Raw genomic sequence first — 19,458 nt, 5'->3', positions numbered from 1 at the left:
TGTAGTTCAAAGTGCTAAGAATAAATGTTGGAATTTTGGAGTTAACGGGCCTTAGGTGTCGCAAAAGTGAACACCCGCTGGTCGCTTAAGCAACCACCTCAAAGAGACGAGCATCGCTTTAGCGACACCAGGTCGCTTAAGAGACACCCGCCCAAGAAGGCTGGTCATTTTAGAATTCCTGGCCACTTTAGTGACCAAGAGTCTCTTTAGCGATGGCACCAGACCCAACTTGTGCAAAACTGAACTTAGCATGTCAAATTCTCAGACGGATGCTCATGATTCGTTCAAAACCTCGTGCGAGCAAACGAGATATGCTACCCCACCAAATTCAATGTTTCAGACTCAATGACGCATTCAAAATTTCTGTATGAGGTCATTTTAATGAGAAGTAGGTCCCACACCTAGTGCTATTTTAAGACTAATTCCACAACAGGCCTCGGGATTAGACCAAAAGACTCGGAAAGCAAACAAAGGGACATTCTAGGCCAAACTCAACATTTCGGAGCTAACCGTGCTGTCAGAATTTTTATTCAAGCATGTTTTTTAAGAATATTGACCAAAGTCAACCATAGGTTAAGTTTCAAAGGCAAAAGTGCTAAATGGCCCCAAACTTGTACCGATTACCTCGGTACTCGTACCAATCATGCTACTAGCCTAATTTAGCCATTTTGGAGCTGATAGAATCTTCAGAATTTTGTTCTCAGGTCGTTTACCTAAAGTTATGACTGAAGTCAATTTATCAAGTTATAAAAGCTCCAAAATAGGGAAACGAGCATAAAATCCAAATGAATGACCAGGTGACCGAACAGTCAATGTCAATAAGTCATCAATAACTTGGGGTCGCTATAGGAACTATCTAAATGATAGAATGAATGCTTTAATTCAAACATGACCTAGAGGGTCATTACAACATTGAATCAACAAATTTATGCCAAAATGAGGCTACCATAATACAAGGATCCTAAATATACTTTTTTCATTATATTAATTGCGTATAATTTGGATTTTCCCCATAAAGTTAAAGATTTCTAAATTGAGGATTTCAAGGTTGATTTTAACTCCATTTTTGATGAAATTTTATATTTAAAATTTCCTAAACATTGGTAAGATATTTTTTAAGAAGTATTTCAGATTTAAGCCGGGGTTTCAGATCCGAATATTGGGAATTTTCTCAAAAATATGGATTTTGATAAAATTGGGGTTTAAGGGCTGATTTCAACTCCAAATTTAAATTGATATTAGAGCCCAAGTTTATAGGTCTCACGTATATAAGCCAAGTCTAAGTAGAGTCTCAAGGATTGGTACAGAGACATTTGTACTTATCTTCGAGATGTTATGAAGACTGTTAGAAAGTACTTTCACTTCTTGATTCTTTATCGTGCATCCTTGATCCGATCGAATTCCTATCGTTTCACTATATCCTCTCTCTTATAGCGATGATTTGTGCTTGGTACTACGTGTAAGCAATTAAGGTGTCATCGCTTGGTGTTAGTGTTAGATCTAGCATTAAGGCGGAAGTGATATAATTATGGAAAGAATGTGTAGTCAGACTTGGAATGCTCTGCGACTCAAAAGGGATCAATAGGGTTGTGGTTCAACGATATATTTCGAGGTTATGACATTGAAAGATGAATAATTATTAAGAGACTTCATGAACATCTCAACCTGTTTGGTTAGTTATTCAGCAACGAAAAATAGCTTTGGTGTGGATTATTCGACATCTGAAGTGGTTTGACAATGAAGAATGATATAATTAGGGGAATGAGTATGCGGTGAGCACTGTGACTTTGAGGACTACAGACTATGAAATTCGTCACAAAGGAATATTTTGCTTATTGTATTATGATGATAATGTAGTGCCAACTAAAATCAAAACTTTTACGGCGATTTTATAGCGTGGGTGTATATAAGGAAGGGTTATGATAAGTCTATAGCTGCGATACCGATCTTTACTTGGGTGAGATTATGGGCTATGTTGCTTTTGCTATCGACCTAGCCTACGAAAAGGTGCATATCATTTTTGGCTGGAGACTGAAATATTTTGGTAATATATGGCGGTTACGTAATGGATAGAAAGATGTAGACCATCTAGGAATAATCTCTTTGGTGGATATGATGTACTTTAGTAGTGGATCTGTCGGGATCTCATGGTATGGTACTAGTGATATATGGTAACAGAGACATCGATTAGCAAGCGTGAATACTAGCTATTGAGATGTTATCAGTTGTTTCACCTACTCGGGCAATGAAGTTTGATGTTGCATTTACATTTGAGAAATCAGCTAGTTGTTACTACAAATGTTGGAGTTAGACATGGTTTATAAGGAAAATTATAATGGTGGATCTTTGGTGGGGAATTAATGTATTTGAATGGTGACATGTATTTTGAGGATCTAATTGGGGATTGGTGAGTTCGTTATGAGCCAAAAGGAGTGGATTGACATTGAAATGATAAGCTTATGGGTGGAAAAAGTTCTGTCAAGTATACTTGCGTGGAGGCAAGTGAATTTCTAAACCTATCTAAAGCGTGTAGGATCATGTATTCGTGTCTTATGTGTTGAGTATTGATAGAAAGTGGTGTTAAGAACTATTGATATTCAAATGAACTGGATGATAAAGAGTGGGGTAATAAATGGAAAAATTGAGATGAGATGACATGTGGTGTTCGATGTGATAGAACCTTTGGCTTGTTGTGAATATTTGGATATATTTATATGTTGTTGATATGATATTGATTAATTGGGTGATTGTGGACTATATGGCATTATATGTGAATATCCATTCTGTTTTCACTCATTACTTGTGCATACACTTATCTGTGATGATTGAGAAAGTGATATGAGTGAGATACTAGATATTAGGATCAAGATTTTTATCGATCGATGTGATTTGCCGAGATCTTTTTCGGCGGCCGAGATCTTTTCCAGCGAATATTATGACCGAGGTCTTTTCCGGTGGATGTTATAGTGAGTTCTCTTCCGACAAATACATAGTCTATGTGAGGCCCCCATGGATTCTGGTCTGAGGTGATCAGTGGATGTGTATCATTAGGGAAGACATGCATCACGATATGTGACATTACATTGCATTTTGTTGCATTATACATCTTTTGCCATTGTGGATGGTTTTACCTCTGATATTCCCCTAATTTGTATTATTGATTATGCTGATTTACTTGTGAATTGAATTGTACTGTTGTTGAGGTATATGAATATTGTGCTGTTAGAACTTTAGACTGGGTTGATTTCTGTACAGGTTGTAGTCTAGGGGTTGGATGGTGTAGCAAGATTACGTGTATTTTACTAGCTTTGCTTAGTCTTAATTGTTTACTTGTTGGGTACCATGCTGTTGGTACTCACTCTTTGCTAACTACAGTTGTGTAGGTTCTGAGCTCAGACAATGATTCATCTGCTTTTATTTTAATCTGAGCTTGTTTTTCAAGACTGTTGACCAAGTCAAACCATAGGTCAAGTTTCAAAGGCAAAAGCGCCAAATGGCCCCAAACTCGTACCGATTGCCTCGGTACTCATGCCGACCATGCTACTAGCCTAATTTGGCCATTTCGGAGCTGATGGAATTATTAGAATTCCGTTCTGAGATCGTTTACATGAAGATATGGCTGAAGTCAACTTTTCAAGTTATAAAAGCTCCAAAATAGGAAAATGCGCCTAAAACCCAAACGAACGACCAGACGACCGAACAGTTAGTGCCAGCAAGTCATCAATGACTTGGGGTCACTACAGGAACACTCTAAATGATGGAATGAATGCTTTAATTCAAAAATGACCTAGAGGGTCATTACAAGGTGTTGGCTTGATATTAGGGTTATGGGAAGGGTCGATGGGAATGTGGTTTAAAATTGTCTAGGATTGTAATTTAACAAATGATCATATGAATTTCAATTATAGCCAATTGGATTAAAAAATTAGGCACATTGAGTTAAGAAATTGGCCAAATTAAGTTTAATTAGGAAATTCAGCTAAAATTTAAATAGGACGAATTAATATTAATTGATTAATGAGCTTCTTAATCTTGACAAAGTAAAATAATTAACTTAATTTTAAACTAATTAACTAAAAAATATAAATCTATTGATTAAGCCAAACTAATTAACAAAAAATTTAGTTAAAAACAAAATCCTTTTAAGATGACTTTCGAATAATCATAAGAGGTAATATTAGATAAATAATTATATAAAAATATATACATCATTCAAAAATTATAAAAATGAAAAAATTATTTTAAAATTAACTTGAAAATATTTTGATTTTTTAAAGTAATTATTTCAAATTGTTTGAAAATTGAAGAAACTCGATAACTAATTAACGTTGTGGAGGGTCAAAGTTGGGTGTCAACATACATAAATATGATTTAAAAGAAAAGAAAAACATAAGTCTATAACCTTATTCAACAATGAATTCTACTTTCATTTAAAAACTAGAATAGTAACAAAATTATGCTAATGGAAGAAATAAGGATAAAAAAATAGATAATACTAAAATTTGCATGGAATCACATCAAGTAAAGATCGAGAATAAGAAGGAAATAAAATATAAATAACATAAAATAAAAAAATTATATTTTTAGAAAACATTTGAATAATAAAAATAAAAAAGAATTAAAAAAGTAAAAACAAAAAAATAAATTAAAATGAAAAAATAAAAATAGAAATAAAGGGAATAAATTAAAAAGTAATCAGCTTGTAATTACACCATGTAATTACCAGCAATTCACAACCCCCCTGTGAATTAGAGAGTGTAATTATACCCTGACAGTTACACCAAATTACCTATTGACCAAGTAATTATATGGCCAACTATAATGCCAGACAATGTAATTACACCAAATCCATTTACCAAAGTGGCTTTCCAAACATGCCTAAGTGAGTTTCTATCTTAATTTGTAATGTTTGGTAGGTAAGAAAAAAATAATATCTCAAAAGTATTTATATGTTATCTAGCAAAACAATATGGGGTGAGATGTGGTGGAGAGTGGAGGTTTGGGGGTGGCGGGAGTTGGGATGGTTAAGGGGAGGGAAGGGGTGGGGGTGTTGCGTGGGTGGGAGGGGAAGAGATAATGAACTTGCAATGTCATTTGTATAACTTGTTTTCTCTATTTTGATTGAGGAAGTCATTTTTCATATTTTTAAGTAAGTTTTTTTAGAGAAAATATTTTGACCAACCAACTATACGAAAATTGAAAAAAAATATCCTGAAAAATGTTTTCCTTCATGCCAAACACATAGGGGTCGTTTAGTTGAGAACAAGTTATCTCAAGATTAATTATTCTGGTATTAGTTATTTTAGGATAAGGTGAGATAACTTATATCATCATATATATGGGATAACTTATCCCATCACTATGCTATAAATGGTTGGATAAGTTATCCCAAACTTGCCAACCAAACAAGACACCAGAATTGTATTCCTGAATTGTATTTTTATCCCAAGACTATTTATATTTATCCTTACCCAAACGAGCCTTTAGTTTGTACTGTTTACTCCCTGATTTTAAAGTTTCCTATTAAGTTGTGTTGCTATTTTTAGAGCCCGATTGGATGGGCTTTAAGTTGGTCAAAACCAACTTAAAACTCCTTTTTAGTTTTTGGACGTGTTTGCCTAATGCTAACTTTAAGTTATGAAGTTCTTAAAGTCAGTCAAAAATAAAAAGTTAGGATTCCTAACTTTTTTTTTCTAAGTGCTTAAAGTCATATTTTTGACCATGGAAATTACTTTTATATTCCTTATATTTTAATTAAATTTCCAAACTACCCTTTTTATTCTTTTAACCCTAAAATTCACTATCATTTTTCTTATTTAATCACTTTTATTCAAACACTTAACTGCTTATTTATAAAAATAACTTTCAGCACTTCAAAGTTGTAAAAGCCATACAAACGGGTTCTTAATCAACAACCCTTTGTTTCACCCTAGCACTATTTTGATTCATTTCCTGATTCTTGCTTTCAAATTCTACAGTTATGTAATGGGTATTGGTGAAGCTGAGGCATTCTCTGAGCGGCTGAAGCGAGAGCTTCAAGCTTTGGAAGCTGCTAATGTGCATGCCATTTTGGAGAATGAGCCATTAATAGATGAGGTGACCCATTTGTTTTTGTGAAGAGTTCTTATTGCTTTGATGCCAGTGTCAGAGAAGAATTTGGTTTCTATTTTCAGGAGTTGCTACAGTTTTCCTCTTTATGACAATTGATAACCATGTACTTTGATAAGACTTTCGGCTCGTTCGTTATGAACTTCTTCTCTGCCAAGAGCAATAGCAGGGAAAGTTTGTCTTGTTCTCTGTTCCTTAGATTCAACTTACTAACATTTCCCCGATATGTACGCTCTCATACTTGATTATGTATAACATTTATATCTTGCCTTTGGTAAGATGAGGTGACCATTCCATATTTTGCCTTTCGTAAGATGAGGCGATCGTTCCATTTTTCTAATGAAGATAAACGTATGCTTCTGTGCCTAAATTTTTGGTCCTACCAGGTCTTGCATGGGCTTGAATCGGCCACCAACTGTGTTGAAGATATGGATGAATGGTTGGGCATCTTTAATGTAAAACTTAGACACATGAGAGAAGACATTGAATCAGTAAGAATTTCTGCATAGCGCTTCTGTTTAATCTTACCAGCAATGTTTATTTTTCTTTTTCTAGTTAATTGAATCGTAGTTCTTTCTCTTCTTTGTGCATCCACCAAAAAAATTTGTTTGTAGTTCCTTTCCAGAATTCATGGATTTCAACACTGTAGTAACTACTTAATCAAAAAGGAATATGAATCCCTTCCTGATTCAAACCGAGTTTGGATATGCAGAAGTGTGTGACCTTTTTGTATATTATTACAAATAGGATGGGGTTGATCTTTCTTTATATGCATCTGAATAGCTTGTAATTGCAACAAGACCAAGTTTTTCACAATACATATGTAATGCCCCAAACTCAAGGGGCGCAACTAACACCTAATGCCAAAACTTAGGCTTGAGCCGACCCTGCTGAACCACTTGCTAATGGAGCATGAAAGCAACACATAGTCAAGAAAACAAACAAGTCTATCTCGGCTTAAAAATAAGCCCTCGGCTGGCAAGGCCCCTCTCAACAGCTCTAGAAAGAAAACAACTACTCCCAACAGTTCATAAAAAGCTATAACTAGCTAGCACACAAGTCCTGTTTGGGATGTCGAGGCCACCATGGTATCTAGGAAAACATAAACGCTATATTGGCCGTCAAAGCCGCCATGATCTCTATACAAAAGTTGAAAGCATTTGAATATCCATACAATACATCAAACATCGGCCAACCAACAAACAAGGTCAACATGGCCAATAACATGGCAATACAACCCAACACACTAGTTTGCAAGCCTCTATGAATACACTACTCGGATGGGACAGGACCTGACCTACCCAAAATCTGTAAACAACAAAGCAAGCAAACATCTAGGACTCTAGAAACCCCTGAAAGAAAGGAGTTAACCAATCAGCTGGATAGGCGGCTGTGCTACTCGGTAGGTGTGTCTGATCGTTGCTCAGGACCTGCAAGCATGAATGCAGTAGCCCCAGACAAGGGGCATCAGTACAAAATAATGTAACGAGCATGTAAGACAAACTGAAAGCTACGTAACTCAACAAAAAAGGGCAGAGATGAAACACAAGTATAATACCTTACCTCCCTACAACAAGACAATATAGACACATAACTAACCTGACCTAGCCTCCATAATCCCGACAGGTACAAACATCACACAATCACTATAAGTTTTAACAAGCACAAGCAGTTGCTAAATACCCACATTCCCCCCCTACGTGGATCCCAATGATTCTCTGATCTGAATTGTCCGAATGTACATGTGCCGTTAATCAATGCGAATCATAGGCTCTGTGGTGCAATGTATGTGCCACCCCGTAGTTACAACTTCCCCGTCCCATAGGTACAATCTACCTAGTCCCGTAGGCATGGTCTACCCAGCTTGTAGGCATGGTCTACTCGACTGTGAGTACTGTATAACAATCAATCTGTAGTCTCCGAAACCCTACAGTCTCAGTGTCTGCTGAGGCCAAAACAAGCTCATAGGCTGCAGCCAAACAAGAAAAACATCACAATAATAGCAAGTAATGACATTTGATCTAAAACAAAATCATAACATGCTTTTATAGGCTACTAAGCAAGGAATAGAGTGTTGTTAATAGACATTATATCATATTGTGGTAGCCAATTCAATAGGATAAGACTACAAGTCAAATAATGACAATATGCTGGCCGTACAATATGTGCTACCCTGTAGGTACAACCTGCTTGTTCCGTAGGTACGGTCTACCTGACCCGTAGGCATGGTCTACACAGCCTGTAGGCAAGGTCTACTTGATCCGTAGGCACTGTATAACAATCAATTTGTAGACTCTGGAACCCTACAGTCTCAATGCCTGCTGAGGCCAAAACAAGGTCATAGACTGAGGCCAAACCAAGCTCATCGGCTGCAGCCAAATGATAAAAACATCACAACAATAGCAAGTAATCACATGTGATCTAAACAAAATCTTAGCATGCTTTTATTGGCCACTAATCAAGGAATAGAGTGTTGTAGATAGATATTATATCATATTGTGGTAGCCAAATCAATAGGATAAGACTACAAGTCAAATAATGACAATATGCTGGACATAACAAGCTTAGGCCATTAGGTTTATGCCAGAAAAAATTTTATGCCGCTGAATAAATTGTTACCAATTTTTAAAAAAAGAATTTTGAAGCATCATTTTTTTTAGCTTTTATGGTCTATTTTTTAGTTCAAGATCCCTTTTACTAACTGGAATCAAAGAATTAGTAGATATGCTCTGCCCATAATGGGAATGAGCTAGGATTATAAACATATAATCTAATAATCGAGTCAATTCCATGATTATACTCCATCTGGACATATTTTCCTTTTTAGTCCATTCCAAAAGAATGTCACATTTCTATAATTGAAGACAATTTAACTTTAAATTCCTCTTTTACCCTTAATAAAATGATATATAGCCACACAAATGGTTAAAGAGTATTTTTGTTTTATTTTTTTCAAAAGATAGAACAACAAAAAATGGTTGAAATTGTCTCTGTTAAAATAGGAGTAGGTATACACAATCCTACTTAGAGTAGAAATAAAAATAGGAATAGAAATAGTAAATAGTATACTACTTGGTAAAGGATTGTATTGTAGTGTCTATAAATAGGGTCTCTGTGTAATAATGTAATGACACAATTCAATAATATTATTCTCCATTATTTCTCACATGTTATCAGAGCCTCTATGGTCTTGATAGAGAATCAAATAGAAATAAGAATATTAATAGGAATAGAAATAGTAAATAGTATACTACTTGGTAAAAGATTTTATTGTAGTGTCTATAAATAGGGTCTCTGTGTAATAATATAGAGACACAATTCAATAATATCCTTTTCCATTATTTCTCACATGTTATCAGAGCCTCTATGATTTTGATAGAGAATCAAAGAGTTTTCGCTACCGGCGGGCGGCTATTACCTATATATGCCGCCCGTCTGGCCAATGATTATGTTAGCAAAATGCAGGGTCACTGTGTGTCTTTTTGGTGACTATTTTCTCATATCTAATTTGCGTAGCACCATGTATCTTTTCGGTGACTATTTTTTCATAGTTAATTTGCATAGTACTGTGCATTTTTTTCGGACTACTTTCTCATATCTAATTTATGTAGCACCGTGCATCATTCCGGTGACTACTTTTTTATATCTTATTTTTGTAACACAGTGCCATCTTTTTGGTGACTATTTTCTCATATCCGATTTGTGTAGCACCATGCCATCTTTTCGATGACTACTTTTTCATATCCGATTTGCGTAGCACCGTGCCATCTTTCCGGTGACTACTTTCTTATTTGTGTAGGGTCATGCCATCATTCCGACCCTACACATATAATTTCAAATTTTCAGTAGGGTTGTGCCGTCATTCCAACCCTACCCATATCATTCTATTTCTCAGTAGGGTCATGCCATCATTCCGATCCTATCCATATAATTTTATTTCTCAGATTGTGACCTCTTTCATCCATCAAATCTAATAATCCAGTGCACGAGCATGTTCCAACCAGTTTTACGGTGACTTTCTTGTTTAAGATCTACTCATCTCTTGATTTTGAGACGTTCCGTATATTTTATACCAGATTTTGAGCAATTTCCAGTGACCATTGCATTGTTTTTGAGAGATCTGAGTTCTCCTGTAGTGTTTTCTTTTTCTTTCAGATTTACTTTTGCCAAAAAAAGAAGAAGAAGAAGGTATACTCAGATATTTGGGTTGGATTACAGTGATATTTTTCTCTCCCGTGGCTAAAATAGCATATGCCCGCCTTTTTCTATCTTTAGTTGTCGTTCTCCATTGACCTTTTAATCAGTTGGACATTAAGAATGTTTTTCACTACGGTGATCTCTAGAAAGAAGTCTATATGGAGCAACCACCTGATTTTGTTGCTCAGGGGGAGTCTGGTAGCCTCATATGTCAATTGTGTAAGTCACTCTATGGTGTGGAACAATCTTCTCAAACTTGGTTTGGGAAGTTCAATACTGCAATTCAGGAATTTATCACTCTGTGTTTTATCGATATTATGCCCCAAATCCAGTATTTCATGAGAAGGCCAAGCACATTAAGATTGACTGACAATATGCATCAAATGCAATATTTCATGAGAAGACTAATCACATTGAGATTGACTGTCAATTTTGTGAAGTCGAGTGATCAACTTGCAGATATCTCACCTAGCCCCTCATCGGTCCTCATATTAATTACATTTGTAACAAGCTAGGGGTCGCAAGAGAAATAAATTCAGTTAAATCTCCCTTTGCATATGACTTGTATGCACTAGCTTGAGGGGGAGTGTTAAAATAGAATTAGGTATATACAATCCTACTTAGAGTAGAAATAGAAATATGAATATTAATAGAAATAGTAAATCGTAACCTACTTGGTAAAGGATTGTATTGTAGTGTCTATAAATAGCGTCTCTGTGTAATAATGTAGAAGCACAATTCAATAATATTCTTCTCCAATAATTCTCACAGTCTCATTAATTTTATTATGCATAGGAGGGATTTAAATAGCCAATTTGAAAATATAATGTGTAGAAAATCTGCATAACAAAAATTCTAAAAGGCTAAATAATTTCAACAACTAAAACAACCTAACATAAATTCAAAATTCAAATTTAGCTTAAATCTAAGTAACTTATTATGCTATAAATTACTGCAGTAACTGAAAGCAAATTTCAACAGTTTTAGACCACATTCAAAAGTCTTCCTTTTTTCTTAGACTTTGTGCCAAGTCAAACGGTGCCACATAAAGATGCAGGAAGTAAGTATTATTTGAATGTAGACCTCCTTTGCTAATGTAATGTTGGTTCTTTCACAATATGCAGATAGAAACCCGCAACAACAAGCTAGAAATGCAGTCAGTAAACAACAAGGCATTGATTGAGGAACTTGATAGTCTTCTTGAAAGACTACGCATCCCTTCTGAGGTGTTTCTCTATCTTTCTTGGAGCTAGGTCCTGGTGAGATCTAATAAATTAATTTTCTTCACATCTTGATTCTTGGTTTTGTAGTATGCAGCGTATTTAACAGGTGGTTCATTTGATGAGGCAAGAATGCCTCAGAACATTGAGGCATGTGAGTGGCTAACTAATGCTCTACGTGGTCTTGAATCACCTAACTTGGATCCTAGCTACTCAAACATGAGAGCTGTATGTTCACTTGTTTATTCCTTTCTGTCATTTTCTTTTTTCTTCATTTTTGTTATTGTGCTTCAGCATGTAAAGTACGCAGATAAGGTTAATGTAGGTATGCATGCATATGTTAAGGTAAGTACAAATTTGCCCGTTCAGGGCTTGGATGACTGGTTCCTATGAAGTGATTTGAGTAAATAAATTGTTTTGAAGTATTGGGAAATCCACAGTTGGACCTGGCCTGGTATAAAAATGATTGAGTTATTGCAAAATACACAGTCATAGAGTCTAGATAGTGCTGGAATCAAGTTCCTGAAAGTTTTTTATGGGCCAATGTTCTATACTTAAACTGGACAAGAAAAGGTGGAAATTAAACTGTCCTATCATTAAATTATTTGCTTGTTTACTGAATGAAGTGAAACCAAGTTGCCCTGTCTTTGCTATTCTAACACTCGTCGCATAGGCATTGCCGCATTGAGTCATCTCTGCATTTGTACACAGAAAGTTACTTATATCAAAATTAATATTGCTTGTAAAAGATGCAGCAACTTTTAGCTTTGAAATTGTCCCTGAATCTCTTACAGGTGAAAGAAAAACGAGCAGAAGTTGACAAGTTAAAAACGACATTTGTTAGAAGAGCATCTGAATTCTTGAGAAACTATTTTTCCAGTTTGGTGGATTTTATGACGAGTGATAAGAGTTATTTTTCTCAGGTATATAGATCAGTTTTACTTGAACGAATTGTCATGATTTTTCTATAAATAGTCACTTGAGGACTGCTGATAATATGAATTAACAGCGTGGGCAACTGAAAAGGCCTGACCATGCTGATCTCCGATACAAGTGTAGGACATATGCTCGTCTGTTGCAGCATTTGAAGGTCAGATTGGTTCAACTTGTCGAATTTTAGCATTGTTTAATACTTTCTGGTGTCTTTCTCTCAATCATTTGCATTTGCAGAGTCTTGACAAGAATTGCTTGGGCCCTTTAAGAAAAGCTTATTGTACCTCCCTCAACTTGCTTTTGCGCCGGGAGGTCAGAAAGCTATTATCTTTATTGATTTGTCTCTTAATTCTTTCTTTTCCTTTTATTTCTTCATTTGCTTCTTTCTGTTGAGTAGGTTACTTAAATCCCCATTAAGTTCACTGGCCGTTATTTGCACTTTTAAGCTGGCAGATATCTGTTTTCTTCATCTACTCCCAAAGGATGTATCACCTGTTTTTCTATAGCAGCTTTCCCATCAAAGAGTTGCTGGTTGAACCTGCTTCTTAGATGAATTTATCTACTTTAAGAAGCACATTTTGTTGGGAAATTTAGCTGGCCAAATCATTAAGATCATTGCAGTAACCTCTCAGAAAGAATTCAGTGAGCAAGCTGTTCTGTTTGAACAATAACAAGCGGTAGAGAAATGGTAGCTGTGGAGAGAGAGAGAGAGAGAGAGAGAGAGAGAGGGAGGGAGGGAGGGAGGGAGGGAGAGAGAGAGAGAGAGAGAGAGAGAGAGAGAGAGAGAGAGAGAGGAACGACCACAAAGGTGTTCAAGTGGAGTAGTAGCATTTGTAAGAAGAAAAATGGGGAACAGATGGAAGGCAGCTGAGAAATTATACCGGAGTTGGTACCTCCGGTTTTTATATCTTTATATATCTATCCTTTGTTCATATACTTGTAGTTATATTTTGTCGACTTTAGACCTCCGAATAATTTATTAGTTCATACGCGTTTTCGTGGCTTTGGATAGTGATGGTAGACTAGGGTCATGTTCTCGCTCTTGGACGGGGACGAGGGTAAGGAAGGGTAAGTGGGTTAAAGGAGCGTCTAGACTGAGAATAGGTTCTTGGAACATTGGAACGTTAACGGGTAAATCCATAGAACTGGTTAAGATTCTAAAGAAGAGGAAGATTAATATAGCCTGTGTCCAGGAGACAAAATGGGTAGGCTCTAAAGCTAAGGAGGTAGACGGGTATAAGCTTTGGTTCTCTGGTAAATCGAAGTATAGGAATGGGGTAGGCATTTTAATAGACAGTGATTTAAGGGATCAGGTGGTGGAGGTTAGAAGAGTTAATGATAGGATGATGTCGATTAAAATGGTCGTTCAAGGGATCACGTTGAACATTATTAGTGCTTATGCGCCGCAAGTGGGCTTACGCGAGGAGGATAAGAGGCGCTTTTGGGAGGATTTGGACGAGTTAGTGGGAGGCATACCACCTACTGAGAAGCTTTTCTTGGGAGGGGATTTCAATGGACACATCGGGTCTATTCCAGGAGGGTATGATGATGTGCATGGGGGCTTTGGCTTCGGGGACAGAAATGGAGGAGGAATCTCACTTTTGGATTTCGCAAGAGCTTTCGGGTTGGTGATAGCTAACTCGAGTTTCCCAAAGAAGGAGGACCACTTGATAACCTTCCGTAGTTCAGTGGCTAAAACTCAGATAGACTTTTTACTCCTTAGGAAGGATGATAAAAGTTTGTGCAAAGACTGTAAGGTCATCCCGATCGACAATCTTACAACCCGGCATAAGCTCTTAGTGATGGATTTAGGGATCAAGATGACGAGGACGAGAAGGGTCGGGGAAGAACGACCTAGGATCAGATGGGGGAGTTTGACAACGGTTAGTGCCCTAGAGATGGGAGAGAAATTGAAGGATATGGGGGCCTGGGATAGCAGTGGGGATGCGAACGGTATGTGGGATAAGACGGCTAGTTGTATTAGGGCTGTAGCAACGGAAGTGTTAGGAGTCTCGACAGGTAGTCGTAGTCGACATCGAGGGGATTGGTGGTGGAATGGAGAAGTACAAGAGAAAGTGGAAGCAAAGAAGGTAGCGTATGCTAAGTTGATGGAGAGCAAGGATGAGGTGGAGAAGTGGACGAATGGGGAACTGTATAAGATAGCGAGGAAGGAGGCAAAGTCGGCAGTTGCAACGGCAAAAACGGCAGCTTTTGAACGCCTTTATGCTGAACTAGAAGAGAAAGGCGGGGACAGGAAATTATTCAAGCTAGCCAGGGCCCGGGAGAGAAGGGCACGAAATGTGGATCAAGTGAAGTGCATTAAAGACGAACACGGAAAAGTGTTGGTAGAGGAGACCCTTATCAAACAAAGATGGCAGTCATACTTCTATAAACTTTTGAATGACAAAGGGGACAGAGAAATTGTGTTGGGAGATCTGGAACATACAGGAAGTAGTCACGATATTGGAGGTTGTAGGAGTATTACGGGCGATGAGGTTAAAGAGGCCGTTCGTAGGATGCGTTGGGGAAGAGCGACCGGACCTGACGAGATCCCTGGAGAATTTTGGAAGAGTGCGGGCTCGGTAGGTTTGGAATGACTGACTAGGTTATTTAATGTCATCTTTACGACGGCAACGATGCCCATAGAATGGAGGTCGAGCATCATGATCCCTCTATACAAAAACAAGGGGGATAGCCAGAGTTGCGACAACTATAGAGGTATCAAGCTTCTAAGCCATACTATGAAAGTGTGGGAAAGAGTGGTGGAGATGAGGGTGAGGAGAGGCGTGTCTATTTCAGAGAATCAGTTTGGATTTATGCTGGGACGCTCAACTACGGAAGCCATCCATCTTATGAGGAGACTAATGGAGCAATACAGGGAGAGGAAGAGAGACTTGCATATGGTATTCATCGATTTAGAAAAGGCCTACGATAAAGTCCCACGAGAGATACTATGGAGATGTTTGGAGGCTAAAGGTGTACCTGTAGCGTACATAAGGGTGATCAAGGACATGTACAAGGGTGCCAAAACCAGGGTAAGGACAGTAGGAGGGGATTCAGAACACTTTCCAGTTGTGATGGGGTTGCATCAAGGATCAGCTCTTAGTCCGTTTCTATTTGCCTTGGTGATGGATGTATTGACGCGACAAATTCAAGGTGAGGTGCCATGGTGTATGCTTTTTGCGGACGACATAGTCCTCATCGATGAGACTCATAGCGGAGTTAATGCTAGGCTGGAAGATTGGAGACGCACCTTGGAGTCTAAAGGGTTTAAGTTGAGTAGGACCAAGACAGAGTACCTAAAGTGCCAGTTCAGTGAGACTCCTCAAGAGGTTGGCGCGGAAGTTAGGCTCGGGGACCAAGCCATCCAAAAGAGAAGTAGTTTTAAGTACCTTGGTTCTATCATGCAAGGCAGCGGGGAGATCGACGAGGATGTCACACATCGTATTGGGGCAGGATGGATGAAATGGAGGCTGGCCTCCGGTGTGTTATGTGACAAGAAGGTGCCACCACGACTTAAGGACAAGTTCTACAAAGTGGTGGTTAGACCAGCTATGTTATATGGGGCAGAGTGTTGGCCAGTTAAGGTCTCACACGTGCAAAAGATGAAAGTTGCCGAGATGAGAATGTTGAGATGGATGTGTGGGCATACCAGGAGCGACAGAATTAGAAATGAGGCTATTCGAGACAAGGTAGGAGTGGCCCCGGTGGAAGACAAGATGCGTGAAACGCGACTGAGATGGTTTGGGCATGTGAAGAGGAGAGTCCCAGAGGCACCAGTGCGGAGATGTGAGAGGTTGGCCATGGATGGTTTCAGAAGAGGTAGGGGTAGACCGAAGAAATATTGGGGAGAGGTGATCAGACAGGACATGGCGCATTTACGACTTACCGAGGACATGACCTTAGATAAGAGGGTGTGGAGGACACATATCAGGGTAGAAGGCTAGTACATAGGCGTATTAACGCACTATGATTTCTTGTACTCTGATTTATGTTATTTATGTTATGTATGCTATGTTATCTTATGTTATTTATGGTATTTATGCTATTATTTGACGATATCTACTGTTTTTTGGTGCTTTGATTATACTATTGTTTGGAACTCTTCCGTTATCTACTTTCCTACTTTTAATATTCTTGTCTGACCTTTTTTTCTTATGCTTCTATTGAGCCGAGGGTTTTTCGGAAACAGCCGTCCTACATTGATAGGAGTCAGGTCTGCGTACACTTTACCCTCCGCAGACCCTACGATGTGGGATTACACTGGGTTGTTGTTGTTGTTGTCAGTTCAAAGACATTCCTTCATGATCTAGGAGTGTGAGAGTTCTTTTTAAGAGCAAGAGTTCTTTGCTGCCAAGCAACTTGTAGTTCAAGTGTAAATAAATTTGGTAATGCCTTACATGCTAGAAAATTCGCTGAAGGAAGTAAAGATAATTGGACCACATAACTCTTACTATCAAAGTGACGGGGTAAATTTCTGAAACTTACTCCATGCAGGGTGCTGAAATTAAGGCTTGGCATAGGGTTAATTGTCTAGTGAGACCTAAAGCAAAGATTTGCATTTTTATTTAATTCATGCACAGGAATAAGACTTTATAGTGCTCTAGTACCTTGTGTCCCTTTTAGCTCTAACCTCTGTAGGAGTAAATCTTAATTCACATATGGAAAAGGTTTTCTCATAGTTTCCCTGTCCGTTCTAGAAGGACCATTACAAGTGGTATCACAGCATGATCTTGGCACCTAGCCATCTTCAGCCATAGCAGAAAAAAATCGATTGACAGGATCTGAGGAATGCACAAAGAGAATGGAGGATCAATGTCAGTCTTCTCTGGCAATATACAGTGCAAGCTTTTATGGATGACATAGAGGAATGGATTAACTGGGTTGGATACTCAATGAGTAACATCTGCTACTACCCCAAATAATGGTGAAACTTGGAATCAATCTTGAGACTAGGGGTGCCATAGTTACTGACGAGAGATGAAACTGAAGGTGCTGTAGAGGAAACAAGGAAGGAGTCTGCATGGTAGAATTAACAATATCTTTAGGGGAAGTAACACAAATATGTTTGCACAGGATTGCAAGGTCGGGTGAGTTTGAGTTGGTCCATATAAAACATCCTATAAATGATGATTCTCTTCTCAGAACTAAAAAAGATGAAGGAAAAGGGGCAAGGGTTGCATTCAGTTTGATGTTGTATTAGGGTTGTAGCAAAGGAAGTGTTGGGAGTCTCGACAGGTAGCCGTGGCCGGCATCGAGGGGACTGGTGGTGAAATGGAGAAGTGCAAGGGAAGGTGGAACCAAAGAAGATAGCGTACGCGAAGCTGATAGAAAGCAAGGATGAGGTGGAGAAGTGGACGAATAAGGAACTTTATAAGATAGCGAGGGAGGAGACTGGTGGAGTAGTATAGGGAGAGAAAGAGGGATTTGCATATGATATTCATTGATCTAGAAAAGACTTACGATAAAGTTCCACGAGAGATACTATGGAGATGTTTGGAGGCTAAAGGTGTACCTGTGGCGTACATTAGGGTGATCAAGGATATGTATGAGGGTGCCAAAACCAGGGTAAGGACAGTAGGAGGGGACTCAAAGCACTTTCCACTTGTGATGGGGTTGCATCAAGGATCAGCCCTTAGTCCGTTTTTATTTGCCTTGGTGATGGATGGATTGACGCGACAAATTCAAGGTGAGGTGCCATGGTGTATGCTTTTTGCGAACGACATAGTCCTGACGATGAGATTCGTAGCGGAGTTAACGCTAAGCTGGAGGATTGGAGACATACCTTGGAGTCTAAAGGGTTTAAGCTGAGTAGGACCAAGACAGAGTATCTAGAGTGCAAGTTCAGTGAGACACCTCAGGAGGTTGGCGCGGAAGTTAGGCTTGGTGACCAGGCCATCCAAAAGAAAAGTAGTTTCAAGTACCTTGGGTCTATCATGCAAGGCAGCGGGGAGATTGACGATGATGTCACACATCGTATTGGGGAAGGGTGGATGAAATGGAAGTTCGCTTCCGATGTGCTATGTGACAAGAAGGTGCCACCACAACTTAAGGGCAAGTTCTACAAAGTGGTGGTTAGACCGGCTATGTTATATGGGGTGGAGTGTTGGCCAGTTAAGGTCTCTCACATTCAAAAGATAAAAGTAGCTGAGATGAGTATGTTGAGATGGATGTGTGGGCATACCAAGAGCGACAGGATTAGAAATGAGGCTATTCAGGACAAGGTAGGAGTGGCCTCGGTGGAAGACAAGATGCGGAAAATGTGACTGAGATGGTTTGGGCATGTGAAGAGGAGAGACACAGATGCCCCAGTGAGGAGGTGTGAGAGGTTGGCCATGGATGGTTTCCGAAGAGGTAGGGGTAGGCCGACGAAATATTGGGGAGAGGTGATTAGACTGGACATGGCGCAGTTACAGCTTACCGAGGACATGACCTTAGATAGGAGGGTGTGGAGGACCCACATTAGGGTAGAAGGCTAGTACATAGTCTCGTTATTCTTCCCTATTAGTAGGCGCATTAGCGCACTATAATTTCTTTTGTGGAGGACTCAGATTAGGATAAAAGGCTAGGTGACTTATCCTTACACCATAGTAGTTGTAGTTCTGCTCATTGTTTATTGCCATTTGATTTCTGTATTGTATGGCTGTTTATAGGTATGGGGCCGTTGTACTTTGATTATCTTATTTATTTATAGTAGTTAATTCATCTTTCTTTCCGTACTATTCTACCATGACTTTCTCACTTTTGCTATTCCTTGTTTTCATTTTGTTTTCGATATGCTTGTCCTTATCTGACCTTTTATCTTGTTTTCCTCTCTGGAGCCGAGGGTCTTTCGGAAACAGCCGCCCTACCTTTCAAGGCGGGGGTTAGGTCTGCGTACACTCTACCCTCCCCAGACCCCACATGGTGGGATTATACTGGGTTTGTTGTTGTTGTAGTTTGATGCTGTAGTCGAGTCAGATATAGACAATTCTGAGAGCTTCTTGCAGATGCTTCGGCT

The 19,458-nt window shown here is 38.6% G+C and overlaps 1 protein-coding gene across 1 annotated transcript in view; it reads left to right on the top strand.

Moving 5' to 3' along the window:
* The window catches only part of LOC129891117 (exocyst complex component SEC3A-like), a 51,314-nt gene that overhangs the window by 20,934 nt on the left and 10,922 nt on the right, over positions 1-19,458 (top strand). Inside the window, exons 7-13 of the mRNA XM_055966376.1 lie at positions 5,979-6,096; positions 6,495-6,599; positions 11,430-11,531; positions 11,616-11,753; positions 12,320-12,448; positions 12,535-12,615; positions 12,696-12,770. Coding sequence (XP_055822351.1) covers positions 5,979-6,096; positions 6,495-6,599; positions 11,430-11,531; positions 11,616-11,753; positions 12,320-12,448; positions 12,535-12,615; positions 12,696-12,770 — 748 coding nt within the window. The remainder of the gene's footprint in view (positions 1-5,978; positions 6,097-6,494; positions 6,600-11,429; positions 11,532-11,615; positions 11,754-12,319; positions 12,449-12,534; positions 12,616-12,695; positions 12,771-19,458) is intronic.

Source organism: Solanum dulcamara, chromosome 6 (assembly GCF_947179165.1).
Source record: "Solanum dulcamara chromosome 6, daSolDulc1.2, whole genome shotgun sequence".
Taxonomy (NCBI): domain Eukaryota; kingdom Viridiplantae; phylum Streptophyta; class Magnoliopsida; order Solanales; family Solanaceae; genus Solanum; species Solanum dulcamara.
Note: the sequence above shows the minus strand (reverse complement) of the source record. Positions and strands in the feature narration are given on the sequence as shown.